General features: G+C 58.2%; 1 protein-coding gene across 14 annotated transcripts in view; it reads right to left on the bottom strand.

Moving 5' to 3' along the window:
* TPPP (tubulin polymerization promoting protein) overlaps positions 1-22380 on the bottom strand; it is a 33615-nt gene extending 11235 nt beyond the window's left edge. For 10 of the 14 annotated variants that reach the window (XR_012495218.1, XR_012495219.1, XR_012495222.1 and 7 more), the window contains exons 1-2: positions 21707-22008; positions 1543-1860 (exon numbers count right to left, since the gene is read on the bottom strand). Coding sequence is in view for 4 of the 14 variants with exons in the window: in XM_074329154.1 (XP_074185255.1) it covers positions 1543-1860; positions 21707-21714 (326 nt within the window). In the remaining 10 variants the exon portion in view is untranslated. Of the gene's footprint in view, positions 1-1542; positions 1861-21706; positions 22009-22124; positions 22149-22243 lie in introns of those variants that run through there. The other 4 variants (XM_074329152.1, XM_074329155.1, XM_074329153.1 and 1 more) reach the window with 3 other exon arrangements.
* Between the last annotated feature and the right edge of the window lie 4108 nt (positions 22381-26488).

The following is a 26488-nucleotide window of genomic DNA, read 5'->3' as shown; positions in this document are numbered from 1 at the left end:
GTGTGTGTGGGCTGTGAGCTCGTGTGTGCACACGTGTGCAATGGCTACATGCAGTAGCTTGAAGGCAACTTACTGCTGAGGAATTAAGAGCGAGGGAAGGAAGAGTAGCCACCACCCTGACACAGCAAGTCTGGACCAGTGCCGTGGGCGTGGGAACCGGTGGCAGTCCTCTCGCCTCCCTCCCAGCCCTTCTGGAACATTCCCCAACAGAAACAGCTCTTGGGGTTCCTTTGCTTCTGCATCTGTCCCCTCTGTCTTTCCTGAACACATTGAGTTTACACAGGCCAACTCTACGGGCCTGTAGGACCTGCCCGGGGACTGAGGGAGGGACCATGCTGAGCCCCGTGAGCCCTGCCCCCCACTGCGCCCTTCCCCCCGGGCCTGCATCCTCCTCTAACCCTGGGCCTTCAGACGGCACAGGCTCACTGGAAATGGGGAGCTCCAAGATCCCATGTCCCCTTAGTGTGTCTGATCTGTCCAACTGGAGTAAATCTTACTGGTTCCCACTGTTCAGGTGAGGCTGGAAAGGTGGGGTCCCCGCCACCTGACAAGTGCCTGTCTCCTGTGCTCCATCATTTTCGGCGCCACCTCCACCCTGCCCCAGCCAGGCCACCCCAGGGCAACCTCCCGCCTCATGGGAACAAGCTAACCCCAGGATAGCCGGCCTGTGGCTCTGCAGGGACTGGCAGTGATGGCTGCCCCTCAGCCTCAGGTGGCTGTCACCTAGGGCATCGGGGAGACCTCACCTCACAGCATTTCCACACACAGTGGTGACATGAAGTCACAGCCTCTGGGGAAGCAACTTAAGAAAGTATTCACGACCTCTGTGCTCAGAGCAGGACGGATGGAGCAGCCAGGCCACTAAGCAGAGGGCGCGGGTGACCTGAGACGGAACATGGTGGGGCTAGAGACTGCGACGGACACGGGCCAAACTAAGCGGGAATGACGCCATTTTCCAGCAACAGGCATGACCTGGACAGAGAGGGCTGGACAGCTGGTGGCTCTGGGGGATGCTGTTAATTTTCTCAGGTGTGGTCATGGGTTGTGGACGGCAGGAGAATGTCCTGGCACTTCACAGGTGCCCAGCAGAACCCTGCCTGCACGAGCCCCCAGCGTCTAGGAGAAAGGGTGTGTGCAGCGAGTGTGGACACTCACGCACGCACGCACAGAGGAAGCACGGGGGCACTGCTCAGACTCCATGCTCACTGTCATCTTGGCCACACTCTGCCTCATCTGTGGTCATTTCCCCAAGTGGAGGGGACCCCACGGAGGGGCTGGCTGGCAGGGCCAGGTGAGACCCCGCTGGCACCTCCAACAGGCTTCACAGCTCAGCACGGGCGGCCACCTCTCAGACTCGGCCACCTGAGACCCCCAAGCCCCGTTGGCAGGGCCCCCGACACGGGGTGTTCTGGCTCCAATCCCTGGGCACCTGACTCTGGGATCGGAAGGGTCTGGGAGCATCACACCTCCTTGCAGCCCTAAGCACAAACCCCAGCCGCCCAGACGCGTGTCCGGCCCACACAGCGAGCCCAGTGCACTTACTTGATTTTGCTGAAGACAATGTCCACGTCGGTGACAGTCACATTCTTCCCGTCGATCACCTGGCAGTCCTTGCACAGTTTCGACCAGTTCTTCCCGTGCAGCTCCTTGCCCGTGGCTCTGGTGTCCCCGTGCACCGCAAACCGCCGGAAGGCCTCCTCCAGGGCGCTGAGCTCGGGGGCCGCGGCCGCCCCCTCGGGGGTGCCTTCTGACTCCAAGGACAGCCGCTTAGCCGCCTTGTCCTTCGCGGGGTCCCCCGGGGACTTTGGGGGTGTCTTGTTGGCGGCCTTGGCGGGCTTGGCCTTGCTGTCGGCCATGTTCCTGGGGAGGAAGGATGGCATAGGGTTATTCTGTTTCTGGGGGCCGCTGCCCACTTACAGGACACGGCAGGGACCCGGGGACCTGCGGAGCCAAGCCTTGGGCAGAGGGGCCAGAACCCTGTCCAGGTGGCCACAGCTGGATGCCGCTGGGCAAGGCACTGCCCCTCGAGTACCAGCACCCTGCCAGCCATTGCTGGGTCACCCCTCCCCAAACAGTCAAATCCATCAGCAATGGCAGGACCGTGGGGGTGCCCCCCCCCCACGCTCTCCCCTCCTCTGGGGATTCCCAGAACGATACCCGTCCCAGGGCCATGCAGTACTGCCATCCTTGGAGAAGGGGTACAGAATCCATCCTGCTGCCCCTGCCTCGGGGCTGAGACTGCTGTCCTCGTGCAGGTGGGAAGAGGGAACCTGGCGTCTGCCAGGGACACTGAGGGCTGAGCAGGGGCTGCGTCAGATCCCCAAACCCAGCTGGGTCCCCGTGGGGCTGAGGACAGGAGCCCGTGCAGGCTTTGGGAGCACAGGGCTAAGCTCCGCTGCCTCCACTGGTGGCCGGGGACGGCGTGGGGGGGACCCCAATTGCCCAACCCAGGCAAAGCTCCAGAGGAGCACCCGCCAGGGAGAATGGACAGGGGCTCAATGAGAGGAGCGAACTCGGTCGGGGCCACCAAGCGAGCTGGCTCGGGACCCTGCCGCTCAGTGAAAATCCCCTTCAAATCTGCTTTGTCAACACCAGTTAGGACAGAGGCAGAGGCGGGGAGGGGTCCTGGTGACCCTGCTGAACTCAAGACCAAACAGGCTGCCAGCAGCCGGACTCACATGCCCACGACCACCAGGTGAACATTCTCGGGGGCCTCACGGGCGCCGTCCCACCCTGTCCCCCTCTGTGATGGCATAAAAAGTAGACCTGTTGTTGGGAGAATTCCTGGATGCGGGGACAGGGCCGTGGGTGCCTGCAGGGCACAGGGGACAAAGGGTCTGGGCACCTGCAGGGGACGGGGCTGTGGGCGCCTGCAGGGCACAGGGGACAAAGGGTGTGGGCACCTGCAGGGGATGGGGACAGGGCTGTGGGCGCCTGCAGGGCACAGGGGACAAAGGGTGTGGGCACCTGCAGGGGATGGGGACGGGGCTGTGGGCGCCTGCAGGGCACAGGGGATGCTATCTCTGCACAGACTCCAGTGCCAAGGCGAGTCGGGTGTCAGTGGAATGGCTTCCCGGCTTATCGCTGACACCATTTCTTTGAAACAGGAGCTTCTCACCTGCAGCCAAGGGCAGCTGAGTGCTCACCAAGTGCTCACCATGGCACTTCTGCAGCTCAAGGCCCAGGAAGGAAAGCGGCTCGGAAAGTTCTAGAAGCTGAGTCGGCTTATGAGAATGTGGGGACACATGTGTCTGTGTGTGTGTAAGAAGCCTCTTAGGATGCCTCAAACTCAGTGGACCTTCTGTGGTCCAGGCCACATCACATGGGAGAAGAAAACCCGCCAAAGTGACACTGGGGAGAGCTGTCCCTGGGTGTCAGAATTACAGGTCCTTTCTCCTCGTGCTTTTCTGCATTTTGCAGATTTCCTCCAGGCGCCATTTCATAGCGAGGGCCCGGGTCAGCGCTCCGGGAGCCAACAGCAAGCCCCCCGGGGTGTGGCGGGTCGAGCACCCCGCCAAGGTCAGAGGAGACGCACCCCTGTGAAGTGCTCTGGACACGTGCTAACAGACACGTAGGGCAGGCTCTCTGGGAAGCTGAGTCGCCAGGGACCTGAGAATGAAGGACACAGGGCACAGATGTGGGCTCAGGCACAGCGCACCCCTCAGCCGCCAGCTCGGCTCGCTGGTGGCTACACCTGCAGTCACTGAAAGTGAGGACTGAACACGATGTCACAAGTTCTGTTTTCTTGAGGTTTACCTGGAAAAGGCAATAACCACTGAAACAAACACGGGACAGGTGCATGAGGGGAAACGGAGGCAGGTAGATGCAGCACTGATTTGCCACCAAGTGCAGGAGAAGTGTGAGTGGGAATGAGCCACACGAAGGCACTGGCATGTGCCGCCCTGAACCCCACTGGACAGCTGGGGTTCCTCCCAGCCCATAACCACCCACGATGGTAAGCAGGTGGGAGAGGAAAGTGCACTCAGCCAGGCTGGCACCAGGAGACAAGGACGGCGCTTTAAATGTTCTGAGAGAAAACCCTACTGACTGGGGCTTCTGCACCCACACCACTGTCCCCAGGGGTGGGGGCCAAGACCGGCTGCAGACAGACAAGCTTGGTGGCTCTGCCACACTCACCAACAGGTATTGGTGACGGTCAGTGTGGCAGGAATCCACGGGGACCCGGGGAGGGCACCTGGGGGAAAGTGCACCGAGGCGCCACGGAGCCCGCGAGGCCGGTGCCGGAGGGTCTCACGCACAGTCCCCTCAGACTGCGCCTGGGGTCAGCTGGCCCAGGGCCTTTCCCATAAAGCAGATGGCAGCAGTGACACTGGACGTCTCCTCCTGGAACTGTCAACGCCATTTCGGGGCCGTTACTGGGTGTGTTGCTGGGTTTTCTTTAGGGATCAGCTTGGAGCCCGTTCTCTGACACGGTGGAGGCCACGGTGGACAGAAGGCACTGGGGCAACGACCGTCCTCCCTGACCACTCTGTCTGGGCGGGGCTCCTGACCTCACAGTGGCAGAGGTGACGCAGCCACAAGACCCTGTCTGGGTTCCCCTTTGTTTCACTATGAACATGCATCATGTTAATAAAATGTGCTGAGACTGACTTGAACAAATGTGACGGAAGGATGAGACCCTGCGAGCCAGGAGGGGAAGCGTCCAAGGGAACCGTTTGCTCTCGCGGGAAGCGGGACTTGAGCAGGCAGGTGACAGCAGGACAGGAGCCAGAGCCATAAGGGACAGGGACTGTGGCTTCCAGGCTGTTCTTCCATGTTTGAATTGCTCTAATAAACCCATGTGCTATTTCCACAATAATGTGATAACAATCAATTTCATTTAAAAAGAAACCAAGGTCTACTGCAGGGGCGTCCAAACTGTGGCCCGCGGGCCAACTGCGGCCCGCAATCCATTGTTAATTGGCCCGCAGCAAATTCCAAAAATGTATTTAGTTTACTTAAATAAACCAGCTGAGGCAATATGTACTTCCCCTCGAGTGAGTGGCCCGGCTGTTTGTGTATTTTACCGCATATGGCCCTTGGTAAAAAATGTTGAAAAAAGTTTGGACACCCCTGGTCTACTGGAATAGAGGTGTCCAGACAGACCCTGCCGTGCCAGCGATGACAGGCTCTCAAGGGGCCCCTCCCAGCACGGGCCTCCAGCCCCCCGCAGCCTGGCTTCTCTCCCCCCATGGAGGCTACGGCTCCCCTATTTTCCTGCCCCCATTGCTGCTGGGGGTGCAGTGAGTCTGAACCCTGGGTGGCCTCCCAGGCCCCTTCCCACCTGTGCCACCCACTTTCCACCATGATGAAAAATAAACTCATTTAGAGGAAGAGGCTGCCAGGAAGTCAAATACCAACCCACCAAATGCAGCATTAAACGGAGGACCTCTGGGGTGTGGACCACACTCTTAGGTGTGTACTGCACCCCCAGGTGTGCACCCTGCATCCAGGTGTGTCCCCTGCACCCAGGTGTGTCCCCTGCACCCCCAGGTGTGCACCCTGCATCCAGGTGTGTCCCCTGCATCCAGGTGTGTCCCCTGCACCCAGGCGTGTCCCCAGCATCCAGGTATCTCCCCTGCATCCAGGCTGTGTCCCCTGCACCCAGGTGTGTCCCCTGCATCCAGGTGTGTCCCCTGAACCCCCAGGTGTGTGCTCTGAACTCCCAGGTGTGTGCCTTGCATCCAGGTGTGTGCCCGAGAGCCAACCCTGCCCTAGCCAAGATGTCCCTTACAGGGCACAGGTCAGCCTATGGTAGGAGTGGAGGCCTACCAGGTATGACCAGGTGTCATGGAGCCTGGGTGCACAGGAGGCTCTGTCCTTGCTCCCTCAGTGTGAGGATTTTCAACAGTTCGGGAAAGCACCAGTGAGTCAAGTTCTGACTTATTTCATGGTTGGCTCAGGACCCCCAGCTCCCTGTGAAACCCAGTTTCTCTCCTTGCCCTCTCCAGTCTGCTTCTGTGGAGGGAGCCCAGACCCTGTGGGATGTTTGGAGGGTGGAGAGGGAGGAAGAGGAGAGCACAGAGGGGCAGGGAGGCCACAGAAGGCTGAGGGACACACCTGTGAAATGCAGATGGGGAGCTGGGACCTGCCTTCCCAGACAAGAGCTGGGTTCCCCTGGGATCCCTCTTCTGCTGGCCTCAGGGACCCCGGGCAGGAGGACAGCTGTGCCCCTCTCTGTCCCTGGGCCTCTGACTGAGCAGCCCACCATAGGCCCGTTCCGTGTGGGACCCCAGTGGTGAGCCCCTTAGCAGCTCGGCGAGGGGCGAGGGGCGGGCAGGTGAGCTGGGGGAGCCAGCACGTCCAGTCCTGTGTGAGCCATCAGCTCGGCCAGGTCCCACTTGAGGCAGGGCAGGAGCTGTCCTAGAGCTCAGGAGGGGACTGACACAGAACTCACACTGGCATAGGGACAGACTGTTACTGGAGGTGCATTTTCAAAGGAGGGCTGGAGAGGGCAAGGCAGACTGAAGGTGGAATTACAGATCACTGTGGCAGAAGGTGTGTGAGGGGGGCACTTGGTGCCCAGAGGGCTGTCGCCCCGAAAGAGTAAAACAAAAGCCCCAGTCCTGGTGACCCCATCCAGACCTGGGGACACCTGTCCACCGTGCTCTACAGACCATCCCACTGCTGAGGCCAGGCTGAGGCTCAGACCCCACGTTATCACCCTGGCCCACCGCCCCCTCACGGGCTATAGATGCTCCAAATACGGACTGTGACAAGGTTCCTATTTACAGAACAATGTTCCCTGAAATCCTGCTTAAGACTTGACTGTCTGAAGCGAAACCTATAGGAAAAACAACACAGGACAGACCCTACCTAACATGTGACAGTCACAGTAGCCACATGACATCAGCACACAGCACCCCAACCAGGAGGACTGAAAAATCTGTAGTGACGTGTAGCGACGTGCCTGCAACAGTGCCAGGTATGTCTGAAAACAGGACCAGGTGTGTCTGTGAGTAGGCCAGGTGTGTGTCTGAGAGCAGGCCAGGTGTGTCTGAGAGCAGACCAGGTGTATGTCTGAGAGCAGGCCAGGTGTCTGAGAGCAGACCAGGTGTGTCTGTGAGCAGACCAGGTGTGTCTGAGAGCAGGCCAGGTGTATGTCTGAGAGCAGACCAGGTGTATGTCTGAGAGCAGGCCAGGTGTCTGAGAGCAGACCAGGTGTGTCTGAGAGCAGGCCAGGTGTGTCTGAGAGCAGGCCAGGTGTGTCTGAGAGCAGGGCTAGGTGTGTCTGAGAGCAGACCAGGTGTATGTCTGAGAGCAGGCCAGGTGTGTCTGAGAGCAGACCAGGTGTGTCTGTGAGCAGGGCTAGGTGTGTCTGAGAGCAGACCAGGTGTGTCTGATAGCAGGCCAGGTATGTCTGAGAGCAGGCCAGGTGTGTCTGAGAGCAGGCCAGGTGTGTCTGAGAGCAGACCAGGTGTATGTCTGAGAGCAGGCCAGGTGTCTGAGAGCAGGCCAGGTGTGTCTGAGAGCAGGCCAGGTGTGTCTGAGAGCAGACCAGGTGTGTCTGAGAGCAGACCAGGTGTGTCTGAGAGCAGGCCAGGTGTGTCTGAGAGCAGACCAGGTGTATGTCTGAGAGCAGGCCAGGTGTGTCTGAGAGCAGACCAGGTGTATGTCTGAGAGCATCCAGGTGTCTGAGAGCAGGCCAGGTGTGTCTGAGAGCAGGCCAGGTGTGTCTGAGAGCAGGCCAGGTGTGTCTGAGAGCAGACCAGGTGTCTGAGAGCAGGCCAGGTGTCTGAGAGCAGGCCAGGTGTCTGAGAGTAGGCCAGGTGTGTCTGAGAGCAGACCAGGTGTATGTCTGAGAGCAGGCCAGGTGTGTCTGAGAGCAGACCAGGTGTATGTCTGAGAGCAGGCCAGGTGTGTCTGAGAGCAGACCAGGTGTATGTCTGAGAGCAGGCCAGGTGTCTGAGAGCAGGCCAGGTGTGTCTGAGAGCAGACCAGGTGTCTGAGAGCAGGCCAGGTGTGTCTGAAGCAGGCCAGGTGTCTGAGAGCAGGCCAGGTGTGTCTGAGAGCAGACCAGGTGTGTCTGAGAGCAGGCCAGGTGTGTCTGAGAGCAGACCAGGTGTATGTCTGAGAGCAGGCCAGGTGTCTGAGAGCAGGCCAGGTGTCTGAGAGCAGACCAGGTGTGTCTGAGAGCAGACCAGGTGTGTCTGAGAGCAGGCCAGGTGTGTCTGAGAGCAGGCCAGGTGTCTGAGAACAGACCAGGTGTGTCTGAGAGCAGACCAGGTGTGTCTGAGAGCAGACCAGGTGTGTCTGAGAGCAGGCCAGGTGTCTGAGAGCAGGCCAGGTGTATGTCTGAGAGCAGGCCAGGTGTGTCTGAGAGCAGACCAGGTGTGTCTGAGAGCAGACCAGGTGTGTCTGAGAGCAGGCCAGGTGTATGTCTGAGAGCAGGCCAGGTGTCTGAGAGCAGACCAGGTGTGTCTGAGAGCAGGCCAGGTGTATGTCTGAGAGCAGGCCAGGTGTCTGAGAGCAGACCAGGTGTATGTCTGAGAGCAGGCCAGGTGTCTGAGAGCAGACCAGGTGTGTCTGAGAGCAGACCAGGTGTATGTCTGAGAGCAGGCCAGGTGTCTGAGAGCAGGCCAGGTGTCTGAGAGCAGACCAGGTGTGTCTGAGAGCAGACCAGGTGTGTCTGAGAGCAGGCCAGGTGTCTGGTAGTGGGTCCGGGTGTGATTGTAAAGGTGGCAGCAATGGCAGCTTGGTGACCCCCTGGTCCCCCTTACTGCACAGGGCGTGGTGTGCCTTGGAGGTGAAGATGCGTGTGCCTGCTTTCTCAGGTATAAATCAATTCCACTGTTGGGCTCCCCAAGCCCACGCTCAGCACCTCGTTCCCGATGCCCCACCAACTCCTTTGTCCTGTCCAAGCTACACTCCCACCTGCAGGGCTCCTGCGACCCGACCAGGCCAGTCAGACTGACCATCTTGCCCTTTGTAACCAGGTGCCCTCCAGCCCCCTCTCGGCCTCCAACCCCTTCCTACCTCCCCCACATATTCTGGTGGCACTGCCTGTGGTACGCTGGGCAACACCAACACACTGTCCTCCTCAGGTGGGCGCTGCGTACAACCAAATGGCCGAGGTGGCTGGAGTGAGGGCCTGTGGATAGCTGTGCTAACCCCAGGGCGGGCAGCAAGAGACAGCATGCAGAGTGGGGCAAGGTGGGGGCCAGCAGGACCTGCCAAGGGGACCCAGAGCTCACACCCCCTCCCCGGGGCTGTGTGAGACCCTGCTGCCGGCCCTTCTCCCTGGGGACCTCTGACAGAGCAGCAGTACAGTCGGGCTCCCAGGGACACCTCCACTCCCGACCCCAGGTGCTTCCTCTACTGCGTTGCCTGCCCTGGGCCCCGCTAGCCCTCCTGGGAGGACCCACAGCCAGAGGCCCCAGGGCCCAGGGCTCCATCCACCCCGGAAACTGAGTCCCCATCCTGGAGGGGCACAGCCCTGCCCCCCACACCCTTAAGCAACCCCAGCACAGGACATGTGGTGGATGGAACACCTGGGCAAGAGTGATGACAGCCCTGCTCCACAGAGAGACGTTCTGCACCCAGGGCCACCTGGGTCCCACCAGGAGGCAGACGCTCCTGCCAAACAACCAGGTGGGGGCGTCTCACTCGGTGACAGGGCACATAGTCTTAACTTGGGAACCTTCTGGTCACTAAGGTTATGCAGAAGCCCTGCTGGAGAAGTCCCTGTTAGGAGCGTGGGGCCTGCCACATTCCGACACCTGCAGCCTGGTGGACCCTCGAGCTTCCCTGCGGCCACAGCTGTGACTACAGTCTCGGCTTGGGGACCTGTCAGTAACCTCTTTCTCCAAAGGTGCAGTGCCAGCCCCCTCAATGGGCTGCAGCCCCCAGGATGTGTGTCGCAAGCTGGCCTGGCAAACAGGCAGCGGACCCTGCTGTGCTGTGTGGGAACGAGGTGTCTCCTGGGCTTGAGACAGATGCTGCCACAGGCCCTGCAGGTGGGAAAGGGCTCCTGGGACAGTGGGCGTCAGAGGAAGCCATTGGCCCCCCTGGAGGGGCCTGAGCGTCTCTGGTCCTCCTCACGCTCGGCAGATGCCACCAGCATCTCACACCAAGCGGTCAGGTGCACGCCCGCCACTAGGGCCAAAGGCTGGAGCCCCTGGACGGTCGCTGGGCCCCCTGATGTGACCCGAAGGCCCAGGGACCGTGGGAGAAACCTCGTGGGCCCTGGAAGTGCAGGTGTTCCTGAGGGGCCGATAAACTGGCTCCTGCTCAGACCACCTGCAGGGGGGGTGGGCAGCGAGGGGGCAGCTCCAGGGATGAGAGCTGAATAAAGGGCACCTGTGTGGAGACTCTGGGTACAGGAAGCACCTCCAGACTGTGCCGGACTCTCAGAGGCAACCGGGGGGCTCCAAGGAAAGTGGCCAGGAGAGGAAGAAGCAGGGAGAGGGGCTGTGTCCCTGCCGCCCAGCCTCCATGGCAGTCGGCTCCATTAGGGTCTGGTCCCAGGACACAGACCAGGAGGCACAGGGATTGGGAAATAATGGCAACAGCCCCAGAGAGATGCCAACCACAACTGCCCCGGAAGCACCCAAGGGTCAGCTGGTCTGGGGGCAGCCTTCTGCTGCTGAGGCTGTCTGTCCACCCGCACAGGCCCTGCCACCCACCATGACACTGCCAGGGTATTTGGGTGTGTGCGTGAGAACCTCAGCAAAGGTCAGGGTGGGACAGCAAATTCCAAAGGCCACAGCAGCCTGAAGCCGAGAGGCATTGGAGAACGCTTGGCTTATCCCCTCCCCACTTCCATCCCACCACCACCCATCCGGGTCTCAGGCCCCCAGTATCGGGTTTTGGGAGTTTGGGTCCTGTCCTCAGCACGGGCAGAGCCCACCCCACCCCCACAAACAGCCCAGGGGAACAAAGGCCATGACAAGTCGAGGGTCCCCCGGGCCAGCCCGGCACAGCACCCTGCCCCCCATCTTCAGCTCTTTATCTGAGTCCATTTGAGTACAACACGGCTCTTTGGCAATTGTTCACGTTTTTAATCATATACCCCACCCCCACCCCATGGCTGCCTGGACACTTGACGTGAATGACACTCGTGTCAGCCGAGGGCCGTCCCAGGCAGTGGGAGCTTCCAGAGCTGGACAAAGCGGCCTTTGCTGAGTCCACAGGCTCCTGCCAAGCATGCAGGGACGGTCTCTGTAGCCTCAGGCGAGCGTGGTGCACAGCCTGCCACCCCCAGCGCCCACCTTCAAGTCCTGTTGTTGAGAAGCCCCAACCCATTGAGCTGGCCAGACTGGGGTATCGGAGTGGGGTGCAGCCCAGAAGGTCCCCAGGTCAAACAGTCTGAGACTAAATCACGGCCCCTCCGCTCCGTTAGCAGGTCAAATGCAATTTCTCTCAGTCACGGGAGAAGCAAGAGCGGAGTGGGCACGCTGGCATCTTCCCCAGGCCACCCGGCCACCTCAGAGCCGTGCCCATGCTGCCATGGCCATCCTGCAGCGAGCTCACCCTGGACCCACATGGGGCCTGGGCAGGACGGGGACCAGTGGGGACAGTGGCAGGCCCCGACAGGCTGTGCACTCTCCAAAGACGGCCGCGAGCAGCCTTTCCAGAAAGGGAAACTGAGGAAGACGGAGACTGCTGAGGGGGGACACCTTAACCCCACCCACGGGACAAAGCACTCCTGTGGGGGACCCCACAGACACGCTCCCCTACCCCTCAGAATTGGCGTCCACTGCAGGAACTTCTCCAGTCACCAAGGAGCTGGTGGTTTCAGAGGAACCCTTAGCTTTCCAGGAGCCACACTTCGCCCCAGCCCCTGGCGCCCAGCAGCGCTGGTCTCTGTCAGCGTGTTTTGTATGAAATCCAAGAACATAGCCGGCCAGCATGGCTGAGGGGAGCGTGTGAGCACAGGGAGCTAAGAAGACGAGGCTCTGTGAGGGCCGAGGGGGAGCTCTGCAGGACGACAGGGACACCCCACTCCTGACAGGCGCCTCAGGACAGCAAGCCACTGGGAGGGCAGGTCCCCCAGCACCAATGGGAACAGAGGAACACGGGGCTCATGGCCGCCTGCCCACTCAGGGACCCGCAAGGCCCTCACAGCGGCCCCCAGGCCAGCAGGGCACGCGGCTCCCAGACGTCTGCCCAGCCCTGTCACAGCCCGTCTGCCAACAGAGCCCCCAGCAGGAGTCCAAGCCACCAAGCAGGACAGAAGGACCCAGGGAAGGCAGGGACCACACAGTGCAGACAGATGGAGGGCAGGAGGAAACTCCAACAGACAGGCGTCCACCATGAGGGGTCTGACACCACCCTCGCGTGGAAAGCGCCCAGAGGGCTAGAAGAGGGCACTTGGAGAACCATCTGCTCTCTGATCCCTCCCTCAGTCAACAGCACAAACCCCCTGCCCACAAGGAACTAGTGGGGGCGGGGGTCTCAGCCTGCAGCTGACCTGGGGTCAGGAGGGTTCCCTATGCAGGGGGAAGTGCAGAGGGGTGAATGTTCGTCCAAATTAGCGGTGTCCCATCCTCACCCCGGGAACCTGTGAATGGGAACTTGTTTGGAAAAAGGGTCTTCGCAGATGTGGTCGGACCAAAGGTGCTGAGGTGACGTCAACCTGGGTCATCCAGGCGGCCTGAACCCAGTGACAGTGTCCTTCTGTGACAGACGAGGAGAGACACAGACATAGAGGGCCGCCACGTGGATACCAGGGCCACCAGGAACCCCAGGACCTGGCAGAAGCAGGAAGGACCGTCCCCAGGAATCTCCAGAGGGAGTGTGGCCCTGTGACACCTGGGTCTCACACTTCTGGCCCTAGAGCTAGGACAGGACAAGTTTCTGTGTTACAGCCGCTCCAGGAGCCTCACACAGGTGCAACCATAAGGATGAGCGACCTAAAGGCCCAGAGGGGGCTGTGCCGTCAGGGCTGGCAGGCAGCCCAGGGGCAGGGGCCCTATGTGATGGATCGCAGAGGCCCCTGGAGGTCCCCCTAAGCCAGGATGGGCTCTGAGTAGGTGATGCCAAATGACACCTGTCCTCTGAGACACCCATGCTGGCCTCGGTGGGAAGTATTAGGGCAGAGAAAAGGACGCATGCACATCCAAGGTGAGGAAATACTGGGTGAAGCACTGACAGGAAGCCTGTGAATTCACGGGCAGGTAAACCTGCGTGTGCAGCTGCCAGGTGGCCTCTTCCTGGTGGGGACGCATCCCCGTTGGGTGAGCCTGAGGCCACAGTGGCTCCCTTTCGCCTCTCCCTTTGAGGGCACCCAGGGCCAAACCGACAAGCACAGCACCTGACGGCAGGTCACAGACTACTGGAGATTTGCTCAGGCCGGAGCTGCAAGGCTGACCATGGGGCCAAGAGGGACGCAACCAGGAAGCACAGGGGACCTGCGGGAAAGGGCCACTGGCCAGTTCAGCCTGGCTCACAGAGAACCACAGCATCGTGTCTGCTCGCCTCAGAGATGTGTCCCCAGGCAGCCAGCGTGGGAAGAGGCCCGGAGAGCACTGCAGTCGGAACGAAAGCTGGAGGGCGGCCCTGGGTGGGACGCGGGGGGACCTGGTGCGGGTGTGAGGTGCGGCTGCACCAGCTTGGTGGGCATGGGCTCATGTCTGCAAACACCTGGCCAGGCAGCACATGTCACCCTGCCACCATCAGAACTGACCGAGCGCTTTGAAAATGCAGATGCCACAGTCCTGTGCCCTGAGACCAGGCCCACGCGCCCACAGGGCGGTAAGAGTGGACAACAGAAAAGCCATTGTCCCCAGCACAGCCAGATGCTAACAGGGTAGAGGAAGGTAACTGGCCAGGCCCCAGGGAAGAGGCCCTGGCAAGCAAGCCACATGCGCGGGCCACTGTCCGTGGGCACTGGCTGGTGCGGGAAGAGGAGACAGGCACTCTGCAGGCCGAGCACTGCTTGACAGCTCTTCCCGCAGGGACCCGCCCACAAGTAAGGGTGAGCCCGCAGGAGACCGCGTCATCTCAGCCCCTCTACCCACAACTGCATTGAGGTGACCCCAGATTAAGCGCACCCCCAAATGCTGGCATGACACATGTAAATACTCTCTGGAGGAAGAGACTGCCATCTGAGATCTCCATATATTTCTATGAACGTATTTAGATTACAATCTACTACACAGTAAAAACCAACCAGGCACACGAGGGGGAAAAACCGCAGGACAACAGACAGCACAGAGGCCCCAGGGTCCCAGTACTGGCGCTTGACACTGAGAATGTGTGCTGTGTGCAAGGCAGGAGAGGACAAGATGGGGGATTCCAGCAAAGACTGGCAACTACACAAATGTAGAGAGCAGCTTTGAAAAAGAACATCTTAGAAATTCTAGCCCTAAAAATACAATAACTAAACTTCAGAACTCAGTGGATGGGTTCAACAGCAGGGCTGACTCAACACAGCTTTAAAAAGAACTTGTGAATTGGAAATACCCAAAAGAAAACACCTAGATGTGGTGGAAACGTGTACCTGTACACATATGTACATAAGTGTGTGTACATAATACACACAAACATGAAAATTAGTGAGCTGAGTAGACATCTAAGAAAAACCTTCAGCAAGGTAAGGACGAAAACAAACATAAAATAATGAAAATAAATGTAAAAATTCATTAGAAAACAAACACAACACAGAGGACCTGTGTCAGAGTTCTAACACGACTGAAATTGCTCAATACTGGGGCAATTAATCAAGAAAAAGAAAGAGAAAGTCAAAATACGCAGTGTCAGGAATGGAAAATGGAGCCATCCCTATAAATTCTACAGACAGTAAAAGATCAAAATATCATAAGAGAATATTACAAACAACTTTAGACCAATATATTTGATGATTTCAGTGAAACACACAGTCCTAAAAACAAAACAAAAGCCACTTTGTCGAATGGTAACAAGAAGAAACAGATTCTTATAGTTACTTTAAGAATTATTCCTATAATTATTAAGGACTTGAATGCTTATATATTTCTCATGAGAAAACCCTCCAGGCATGGAGTTTTTCACTGGCAGACTTTACCTTATATCAAAAGAAGAGCTAAATGCCAATCTTAGAGAAATTCTTCCAGAGAAGAGTAAGAGATGGAACAACCATTTTATGACTAAAATAATCCCGGTACCAAAACCCGATAAGGGGGTTACAATAAAATTTTATGTCAATGTCACTTATGAACATAGATGCAAAAATCCTAAACAAAATATTAACAAACAGAGTCAAGTAAGATATAAAAAGAATCGATACCTTACAGTCAAGTCGGGTTTATGCCAGGAATGCAAGGCTGGTTTAAGATTAACATTCACCCATATAATTAATCACACTAACAGGATAGAGGATAAAAATGATATTATCATCTTAATAAATGTGGGCAATGCCTTTGACGGAGTTCAGTACGTAGTCACCAAAAGAATTCTTAGCAAATTAAAAAGGAAGGAAATTAATTTGATAAAAGGTACCTATCAAAATACTATACAAATTATCACACTTAACAATGAAACACTGAAAGATTTTCTTTTCAAATTAGAATAAGACGAGGACGCTGTCAGCACTTCTATTCACTGTGCCAGTACAGTAAGACAGAAAAGGACATAAAAATTGGAAATAAAACTGTCATTATCTGCAGTTTCTACGTCTATACATAATGCAATGGAACCCCAGGGGATTATTAGAATCCAAAAGCGAGCTTAGCAATGTTGCTGGATACATGGTCAGCATATAAAAAATCTATTTTATTTCCATGTAGCAGCAAAGCCAGACTATCAGAAGTATTCAGAAATACACTATTTAAAATAGTGTGAAGAAATCTCAATTACCTAGGAATAAACCTAACAGAAGATGTGCAAAACCACTGACAAAGAAAACTATGAGGCATTATTGAAAAACAAAAGGTCTAAACAATGGTATTATGAACATGGATTAAAATCTGAATACACAAAGATGCCAGTTATCCCTAAATTCGTCCACAGTTTTAATCTAATCCAAATGAAAATTCCAACAATTTGTATGTCTGGGTATCTAGACATGCTGAACCTAAAATACCAGGGGTGCCAAATAAATGTATACACATTTTAAGAGATGTTATCTGTGTATTACTTTTCAAAGTTGAATTGAATTACGGTAGCAATGTGCAGTATGACGTTCGCTCAAATGATGGCGTTAATCAAATGAATGCTAGTGTCACCATGCGACAGGCAGGAGTCAAAGAAAATGGCAGAAGCACGGCTGTCATTCGAGGAGCGCAAGGCCATTTTGAAGTGGTATTTGAAATTCGAGAACGTTGTGGAAGTACAACAGTGGAGGAGCGAGTATGCAACAGAACCTCCAACACGCCTACCAATTGCACGCACTCGTGATAAGTGTGAGACGCATGGTGCTGCGTGACATGCACCAGGGAAGGTCCCAGATGCCTCGCACAGCAACACGTCTGGCTCTTCTGCTGTGGTGTTGGGACAGTTTACACGCTCGCCACAGACGTCTACCCAACAACGTTCGCCATGATCAGAAGTGTGTGGACGCTGATGGGAACCACTCTGAGCACCCCTTACCAATATATATTGAGTATGACAATTTCAATACAGTTTCCTTTCTTAAAACGTATATACATTTTTTTGGCACCCTGTGTATATGTATAAAGGCCATGGGCTGAAATAACCGAGTGACCTTGAAGGAACAGGTGGGAAGATGTGCTCCCACCTTGACACAAAGCTCTGGACAGGAAGACGGTGTGGTGTGTGGTCCTGGGGCGAGGAGGGAACTAAACCAGTGGGACGGAAGAAAGCCCCAAAGAGACCCAAGTACACAGGCACACTAGTCTTTACAAAGGTGGCCCTGCAGGAAAAAAGGGGAAAGAATGTTTTCAGTGAATGGAGATGGGTTGATGGAATAGAGGCAAGGGCCAATAAAAGGGCCTCCTAGCACCGTGGGTTCAGGTTCACGGAGGGTTGGAGCCGGGTAGGAGCCGCAGGAAGACATCCCACGAGAGGGTCCCATGTCCTCGGAGCAGGAAAACTCACTACACAGGACACACGCATCACTATCCCTGAAGGAAAATAGCACCAGGTTGAAATGAAGAACTTGTGTTCATCCAAAAGTCTCACTGAGGGAGGGAAAAGGCAAGCGGTGGGCAGGAGGAGTCTCCCCCAAAAGGAAGCCGGGCTCATCCCCGTGGCTGTAAGGAACCCTGCAATGGGCGAGGGCGAGGGAGAGGCAGGCGGGGACGTGACCAGGCATTGGTGAGAGCACCCCGTGTGCCGTGACGTGTGCGAGTAAACCCCAACCAGACACCCCCATACGGTCCAGAACGGCTGACAGTCGACTCAAAAGGGTGACAAGGGCTCAGGACAGGGAGGGAGGGGGGTAATAGCCAAGTACAGGCACAGCTTCCAGCTGCCCTGGAGTCACCTTGGCCACATGCACACAGCAGAGATCTGGGTGCCGAGAACCCACTCTGCACATGGGTGGTCACCCCAGAAACACTCGTGTGCGCCCTCCTGAGAGCACTGAAGGGGGCTCAGGCAGCTGGGTTCAGCACGGCCACAATGGAAGAGCCACACGCCCCTCACCCACACGGCGCTGTACGCTGGTGGTGGGCTCCCGGCAGGGAACATGTACACACGCAGGGAGGCTCCGCCAGCGCACACGAGGGGTTGCTCACAGGAGAATCCAGACTCTGGCTTCACAAATACAGAGGTGACAAGCACAGTGGTAGGTCCTCAAACCACAGCAAAGGCAGACCCTTCCTGCAGGGACAGAGAAGAGAGTAGCCACCACATCTGGCCTGGGTACGTGTGGGTGCCAGCACCCCAGCCAAGGCCGGGCTGGGACAGGAGGCCAGATGAGCTCCAGACTCATGCAGGCACGCAGGCTCGCAGCTGACCCCGCACCCAGAGGCAGGTGGGACATCTGGCACGGGCACCCAGGAGCTCTGAGGCCACAGGCAGAAGGGGAGTGGCCGTGGGAGAGGCGCTGAAGGCCAAGGGAACTGACACGTGGGACAGGTGTGCAGACAAGAGGGCAGTCACCTGTGAGAGCTCAGTGGCCTGAATCATGGTGCTGAGGTCTTGTGGGAGAAGGCCTGGTGGGGCCCAGAGTGTGGGTGGGGCTGCGTGGAGAAAAGTCCCGGGAGATGAACCCATGGCTGTGTGGCCAGGTGGGGGGTCCCGGGTGGGGAGGCAGGAGTCAGCTGTGCGGCAATTCAGGCAGAAATTAAAGAGGGCTCAGAGAAAAGGGGCGGGGAGAAGACCCTGGCGCAGAGGACCTGACAGCCAGGAGGCAGACGCCGGCCCCCAGGACACGCAATGCCAGGGACAAAGAACGCAAACCAGAGCAGCCTGGCAAGCAACAGGAATCAGGACCAGGGCGCAGCAGGAAAGGTGGCCGAGGGGCATCTCCCCTGAGAGGTGGGCCCTGCCCCCAGGAAAGGAAAGCAGCTGGCCAAGGAGACAAGGCCGGGGAAGAGCAGGGCCAGGAAGGGGGCAGGTGGACGCCTGACCACGGGGGCGGGGCAAGAGGAGGACAGGACTTGGACGCACAGGCCTGTGCAGGCCGCCAGTGACCATCAAAGGCTGAAGGCACAGGCGTGGGACACAAGGGGTCCCCAGAAGCATCAGTGGAGGGGCACCTGTACCTCCCAGTGACGGCCACCTCATGCCTCTCCCGCCACGTGCTCCCTCCCCCAGAACCTGGTCACCTTGGTGACTGTCTCCATCACTGACTCCTGAAGTCACAGCATGAAGGGCAAGACTCCTGTCACCAGGTTCTCTCTGGGGACCTGTAACAGGAAACCCTGAACCGACAGGCGAGGGGTCCCACCCCCTGAAGCCTGCATTCTGGGAAGACCCCCACAGAGACAGAGGAGCCCCCGCTGTGCCAGCCAGCCAAACCTAGACGTGTGGCTGAGCAGAGGAGCCTCAAAGCCCACCCGGCCAAGGCCAAGGCCGGGCAACAGAGAAGTCGCACAGGCTGAGCCCTGAGGGCGGCAGATTCGTGAGCAAGGCGAATGCTGTCACTGTCCTAACCCCTGGTTGGCGGTGGGCTGTTGTACAGCTTTACAGAACCAGAGCGGGGTGGGGAGCTGGGAGGGACTGAGGGTCAGAGAAAGGATGGCGGTGGGGACCACGAAACGCACACGGTCCTTAAGGCCAGCGCACAGCCCAGGGCTGCAATCTGGTCTGACGTGGGGGGCATCTAGGTTAACACTGAGTCTGGGGCAGGACCCCTGGGTGTGAAGCATGCCCCCTCCACCCCGCTGAACCCTCCCCAAGAGGAGATGAGACAGGAGGAAAACGGGGCCTAAACGTGGCCACCTGAAGGATGCTGCCTGTTTTGGGACATTCCCACTGGAGTGAGAGCTCCCCAGGGCAGAGGCCACACCGGCACCTGGCACCTGGCACCTGGCACCTGGCAGGTGCTCAGCAGACATCTGTTGAACAAATGGGTGCAACAGGGTTACAGGATGAGATCTTGGGAAAAGTGGTCCAGCAGGAGGTCACGCGGAGCCCACAAGGGCGCCCCACTTATCATGCCAAGAAAATCAGGGACGAGGGACACACTGGGGACGTGCTGAGACAACACGCCCTGGGAGAGGAGGACAGAAGAGCAAAGAGGGGCTCCAGGTAGTTTAAATTTTAAGCTTAAAAAATTAAGGACCCACCCTTCCCTTTCACACATCTAATTGAAAAAAGAAAACGGCGGTGTGCCCAGGTCGCACCAGGATGAGCTCACACGTCCCACGGCTGAGGACAGCTCAGGCTTCTGAGCGTGGGGAGTGGCAGACATTCCAGAGGGGTGTCAAAGTCAGACAGCCACCCTTTTCTGATACTCGGAAAGACTTCCTCCATTTCTTCACCAAGGGGCTGCATTTGCACGTTTAGACATTAAGTCACATGTCACAACTGAGCTGTCATTGCATGCTACTGTAGTTAAAGGGGAGACATGGAAGCTGAAAATACAGTCACCTGGCACATCAGGGAGCGAGTTGTGGAGACAGTATGCCACGTTCCTGTGGGGAGCTGCCCTTCCCCCACATGTGGTGCTTGGGGGCTGCCAATGGATCAGAGACCCTACACCCTCCCCTGTGACCACAGCAGGGCCAATTAAAGCCATTGCCAGGAACTGGCACACGGCATGAGTGGGCATGCCGTGATGGGGCTGGTGTGGGTCCTGCCCTGTGGCTACCTCTCCACCCAAAGAGGATGCTGGCCTCCCCAGGAGGGCTGACCAGTACAGAGGGCCCGCTCCCTCTTTCCCAGCAAACACCTGTTTCTTAAAGCAACAGGACTGGGTGGCTGTCCATTCTCCTGCCTAGTCCCAGTGTCGGCCTGGCCCAGGCTTTGTGGGTTTAGGGGGACTCAGCACCGTGCCCAGCACCCTCGGGCCAGAGGGATTTCCAGACGACACCAGGCTGGGCTCAGAGCCTGGACCTCATGGCCCGAGGGGGACCTGATACTCAGGGTGCAGGAGGCCCCTTGCCTCAGGACCAACAGAGGCCTGCCTTGTTCACGCCCCTCCCCCAGCCCCAGCAACAGCACCAGCCAGAAACAGGCCTGGCTCCAAGTGGGTGCCACCTCTCCCCAGGGAGATCGAAATTCTCACTTCTACAGGGAGCCAATCTGCTGCTGTCCTCCCTGCTTCCCCATGGGGGGACGCTCCCCTAAGGACAGTCTTCTCTTAAACTTCAGTGATGAGTGGCTTTAGTTTTCTTTGTGACATTCACACATTTTCCACCATGAGCATGTATTACCTTGTATATAGTTGAAACAGTTATTTATTCCAACTTCAAGGAGTTAGGCAGACTCCTTCCTCTCATCTCTACAAAGATGAAGAATATTTTACTGCAGGCCTTAAATTATGGTAGCTTTCTGAGCCATAGATCCCTTCGGAAGCCATGAAAGCCACAGAGCCTTTCCCAGGGAACTGCATGCCCTCAGGTGGCATGCATTTTGCAGGAGCTGAGCTCCCAGGAAGTTCACCTGCACCCCTCCCCCATCACTCATCACTGATTCAGACCATGTGATGGGAACAGGGCTGGTACCAGAGACGGGATCATGGGATCCAGCTGAAGGCATCTCCAGCCTTGCTGTCTGTCTCTGCCCCCTCCACTCCTCCCCACTTCCTGCCTGAGCCAAACTCTCCCTCCTCAGCCCCATCACCCCATCCCCAGATGTGATCCCAGTGCACTGGGAGCTCAGACCAGTGTTTACTCATCACCTCCTAGGGGCCAAGGGCTGGTCTGTGCTCTGTGACAACCCCACCCCACCCGCCCAGCTTGTCCACCTCTCTGAGAGGTTGGCCATGGGGAGTGCTGGAAGGCAGGCAGTGGGGGCCGTGGGAGCTGTGACCTTTTATCAGCGACCTGCAGGGGCTCCTCAAGTAGCCAATAAAAGTCAGGGGAACCAGCCAATGAGCGCGCAGGTGGATGACAGCATAACCGCTCATCCTAAAAGGTGTCGGATCCCCAGAGAACACAGACGCCTATCAAAATAGCAGTCACAGCTGAGAAGCACGGATGGATTTTCTTCCCAGCCTTTGCAAGGCTTCGTTTACATAACCGAAACCGCAGAAGAAAGGGCTCCTGGGGGTGCTCCCTCCAAGGGGGCGCTGCTCCCCAGAGGTGTGTGGGAAACGCACCGGCAGCAGCCCCCTTATCTTGACTGCAGGTCACACACTCACAAAATGCAATGAGAAAACAGAGCACCTCTCCGGGAAGCTTCGATTCGCGTACTGTAGGCCTGACACTCTCACCTGGACATAATGGTGACAGCTGCGCCCACCGAGAGGGGCTGGGACCCCGAGAGGGGCGGCGCGGTCCTTGACGCAGGATCACGGTCATTCTGGGCCCCTGCACACGACAGGCCCCTTCTGTGCGCGAGGACCCCCTACAATTCGTGCTGAAGCACAGTGGCTTCATTTCAAACCCCTCCAGCCCTAATTTCCCGCCGTCTCGCTGGCAGCGGGCACCGCAGGCCTGAGCGTCGGTAAACAGAGCTCACGGAGCCGGGCAAGGAGGGGCGGCCGTGCGGCGGCGCGGGGAGAAAGGGGCTGCAAGGGGCCCGACGCGAAGCAAGGCACAGCGCCGCGCTCAGGGCCCGACTCGAAACCCGTGCTCTGCGCGGCGTCACCCCGCCCGCGTCCCCAGACCCCCGCCCCACGCAGCTCGCACCTCCCGGCAGCCTCCCGGCGAGGGCGCAGGTGGCAGGCGGAGCGGCGGGCGGGGACCCTGTGTGCCTGGCGGGTGCCCGTCCGCGCCGCGCCCGGGAACCGAGCCGCACCGCTACTCACCTCGAGACGCAGCGACTGCAGCGGCGGCGCCTCCGCGACTCGGCCGCGCGCTACCGGGTGCCCGGCGGAGCGCTCGCGCCGCCACCGCCCCCGGCCCCGCCCCGGGCCGCCCCCACTGGTCCGCTCGCGGCCCCGGCCCCGCCCCCAGGCCCAGGCCCCGCCCACCGGGGAACTGGCCGGGCGCTCGGAGGCCGGTCGGAGCGCCCCCTCTGCCTTACAAGGCCGGCTCGGCTCAGGCACCGCGGCCAGCGGCTCAGCGCGTCGGGCCGTGGGAACCCCGCGGGGCGGTGCCCGTGCGGCCGCAGCTGGCGCTCCGGGGCTCCCGGAACCGCGGGCCGGGTCCCCGCGCCCCCGCAGGAGGCGGGCGGACGAGGGTGGTGACGGCGGGAGGATGAATGGGCGCGTCGACGGGCCTTCCCGGGTGGGGCGGTGGGGGCGCTGGCCCCCTCGCAGAGACGCTCGGGACACGAGGGGGACCGGGGTGCGGGTGCTCGGACGCCACGGAGGGTGCGCAGATCGGGGCGGGGAGTGGAGCCGCGCCCCGAGTTCGGGGACACCCGGGGCGGGGGTGGAAGTGCGGTGAGCGCCTGGGTGGGGCACCGAGGCGGGGAGGCATGTCCGTGCGGGGCGCCGTGCGCGGTGCGCAGCGGGGCTGCCTTTCCCGGGGACAAGCAGCGGCTGCGCCCCCACCTCCACCCACACTCCAGCTTGAGGCCTTCCTTCTTCCTCGGGAAGGACGATGTGGCCATCCTCCGGTTACCTGTGTGAGAAGCGCCATCCTGTGAGCCTCCTCCAGTTTCTCCTCTTGCCCCCTCCCCACCGGCTGGCTCTGCGCTGGGGAGGGGCTGTGTCAGCTTTCAGCAGAAGCTACTTGCTCAGCAGGAGGTGGAGGGGCAGGATGATGGGGAGGTACTGGCCTGAGTGCTGGGACTTGGGGTGCAGCAGTCTCCCTCTGACTGCCCCCCTCCCCAGGGCCCCTCAGTGGAAGAGCTGTCCTCAGGCCGTTGAGAGGCTCAGCCTCCTAGGGGAGGGTGATCTTTGGTCACTTCCAACTTCACTGCTGTGGTTCCCTTGAAGCTGGCCAAGGAACCACCACCCAGGGTCTGTCCTCACCAATCTGGCTGCAGATCGCCCACACACCCCTCCAGGTGTCCTGCTGGCGGCGTGTCCCTTGAGACCCAAGTGCCTGTGGCAGGGGTCAGCATGTGGGAGCAGTGTTTCAGGCTTCACCTCAGATCCCAGCCAGGTCAGGGAGACTGGCAAAGGCAGCAGAGGAAGTTGGGGTGCAGAGCCAGAGAAGGGGCAATGGGTGTTGGCTGTCCACCAAGCCACCAGTCCACGAGTGAGAGGAGGTTGTTTCCTGCACTCAGGCAGCCAGGGAGAGGCAGGCGGAGGGCAGGCGGCTGGTGCTCAGCCCCCTTCCCACCCCACAGTGGGCCTGGGATGTCTCCACCCCTCCAGTTTCCAGTTCTGCTCAAAACTGGCCCGAAAATGGGCTTCTCATTCTGATGGCTCAGAAAAGTCCTGCACTCCAGAGCCAGGTGAGTCTGAAAAGATCTGGGAGAACGGGAAGCTCAGGTGTGTGTCCCAAGTCCCCGCTCTGCCGCCTCACGCTTCTGCTGTTTAGGTTGAAGCTAGGCTTCTCTGTGTCCACAGGGCCCTCAGCACTGCTGTGGCCAGGAACTGACTATCAACAATGCAAATGAAATAAATGCATCACATGTAACGCATCACTGTTATGTTCCCATCATTGTATTAGCCATGTGACTGTCTAGTCCACTTTTCAGAACCTGCACAAGCGCTCTGACATAAATGTGGTGATTTTGCCGATGGTAGAAGTGCAGTGGGAGGTGAGCACTGGGCTTCAGAAGCAGAAATGTTACAGGAATGGGGCCACCTGGGAGCAGGGGCGAGGTGTGGGGAGGAGGGTGCCTGGCAGGGCCCTGAGCCAGCAGGCTCAGCACACCGGCCCCAGGACAAGGGTGGAGCCTGGGCTGCCGCCCAGCGTTTCAGACCTGGGGCTCCCTCTGCTTCTGGACTGTCAGCGGCCTGAGCTGGGGTAGCTGTGTGTCCCCTTTGTGAAGACTCCTGGGGGTCTGAGAGTGAAGTTTTATTGTGAGTTCAAGGGTGTGTTGTTTCATAACAGAGTCAGTTCAGTCCGCACTTAGAAAATCACCTAAAATGACGGCACAGGCTCTTACCAGGCTGGGAAAATCCCCTCACGATAGAATTGCGCAGTTTATCCTAATAGAATTGCGGCAGGCGGACTCACCCTGCCTGCTGGACACTGCACCCTGGCTCTTGGTCCACTGAAACGTGGATGACCTCCCTCTATCCTCTGGTTGTTAGAACCGGCTCACAGTTGGTGGGTATCTGTCCACACCTTGGCCACACAGAGGCTTTGCAGGTAAGCTGGAATCATCTATGTTTGTAGGACACTTTCCTGGGGCCCAGGGAACAGAAGAACGCACACTGGCAGTTTAAACCACAGAAATCCTCGCACAGCTCCGGGGCCAGAGGTTCCAAGTCAAGGGGTCAACGGGCTACCCTCCCTCCAGAGGCTCTAGGGGTGACCTTTCTGCATCCTCCAGCCCAGGTGCTCCAAGTGTCCCTGGGCTTGTGGCCTTGTCACTCCAACCTCTTCCTCCATCTTCACATGCCCCCCTCAACCCCACCCCACCCCCATCTGTCTTCCTCCCTGTGTCTCTCATAACGACACTCTCACTGGATTTAGGGCCACCTGGATAATGCAGGATGATCTCATGTCCAGGTCCCTAATTATATGTGCTGAGCCCCTTTCTCCAAATGAAGTCACATTCTGAGGTTCTGGTGCACTGTCACCCAGTACAGATGCTCTTTCTGGTTCTCCAGGCGGTGGTCATCTCTGCCCAGCTGCCACTGTAGAAGGAGACGCCCCTGGCTGCTCCCTCTGGCGTCCTGAGTGGGTTTTGTGTCGCACAGTTGGGAGCATGTGCCAGGTGGCTCCGGTGGGCTGGGCAGGAGAGGGCTCTGACACCGGCTCCCTGCCCACTCTCCACTGAAAGGCCACCCAAAAGCCAAAGATTTAAAATTTACTAAGACTGATTTCAAGTTTATTGCCATTAAAATTAATTTTTATTATTTTCTATAACATGTCCTAAAGAATTATGAGGCATTTCCCTAAAAGTTACTTAAACTCATACACTTATGAACATCACAAATCAGCAAAAGTAAAAACATGGCCTTGAAATCCGCTGAAGTAACCATGGCTACATTATTCTAGGAGGACAGCAGATTTAAAGTGGACATTTTACTCAGCTTGGAAGCCATATTTTAAGGGGCATTCACAATTAGAAAACCAGCCCATGGTGGGGGTAAGGAGGTAGGGAGAGCATCTTGGGGGTCACAGGCCCACTCCCTCCCGAAGCTCTGAATCTTCAGGTGTGGGCCTCTGGGGACTCAGTGCAGGGCCTGCTTCGGGCTCATCGGAAACCATGGAGGCAGAGCCAAACTCCACGCTGTGAATCGGAGACGCGTGGGTCCTGGTCCGTCCCTGGTCTGCCTGGCTGGATGGCTCGGTCCAGCACTGATATACCTGCTTTGGCAGCTGGCTGGGCTCACACACCTTTGGGATGGCCTGTGCCTCCTCCAGCTCCTTTGAGGTGAAAAGGGGGTGGACGTCACACTCAGGGTCTCCTGGCTCTCTGCAAGGGTGTCCCTAGGCTGCTGTGATAGCCCATTCTGGCTGGAGCCATGCAGAGTTCAGGAGCAGAAGGTGTCAGCAGCTGGGCTGGCACAGGCCCCCCAGGCTCCTGCAGAACAAAGGAAAGTCACTGTGAGTCCCATGAGGAAGGGTGCAGGGGGCCTGTCAAGCCCTGGGCACACGGGAGCAGAGCCTGGCTCTGTTTACAACTGAGACCAAGGCCAGGTTCTTGGCACACCTTGCCAGGAGGCGGGGCTGCTCCTGGGGAGAATACCGGGGTTTACCCACAGAGCCCACTCACAGCTGGGTTCCAGTGGCATTCCCTGTTGCACTCCACCTGCCCATTGGGATGGGCGGCCAGGAAGCTTAAGGAATGATGTCTTCCACACAGGTGGTTTTCTGTTCTTATTGTGAAATAGGTCACACATGCAGGAGGAGACTGCGTGAAACATTTCTGTCCATCAACACAAGAGTGTGACAGCCCACGTGAGCACGCAGGGAGAGGGTCTCCTGTGTGTCCTCTGGTCACATCCCTCCCTTTGCCTCCCCTCCCCCATGGCCAG

Source organism: Rhinolophus sinicus, linkage group LG03 (assembly GCF_036562045.2).
Source record: "Rhinolophus sinicus isolate RSC01 linkage group LG03, ASM3656204v1, whole genome shotgun sequence".
NCBI classification, from domain to species: Eukaryota; Metazoa; Chordata; class Mammalia; order Chiroptera; family Rhinolophidae; genus Rhinolophus; species Rhinolophus sinicus.
The sequence above is the reverse complement of the archived record's forward strand: the minus strand, read 5'-3'. Positions and strand labels throughout refer to the sequence as shown.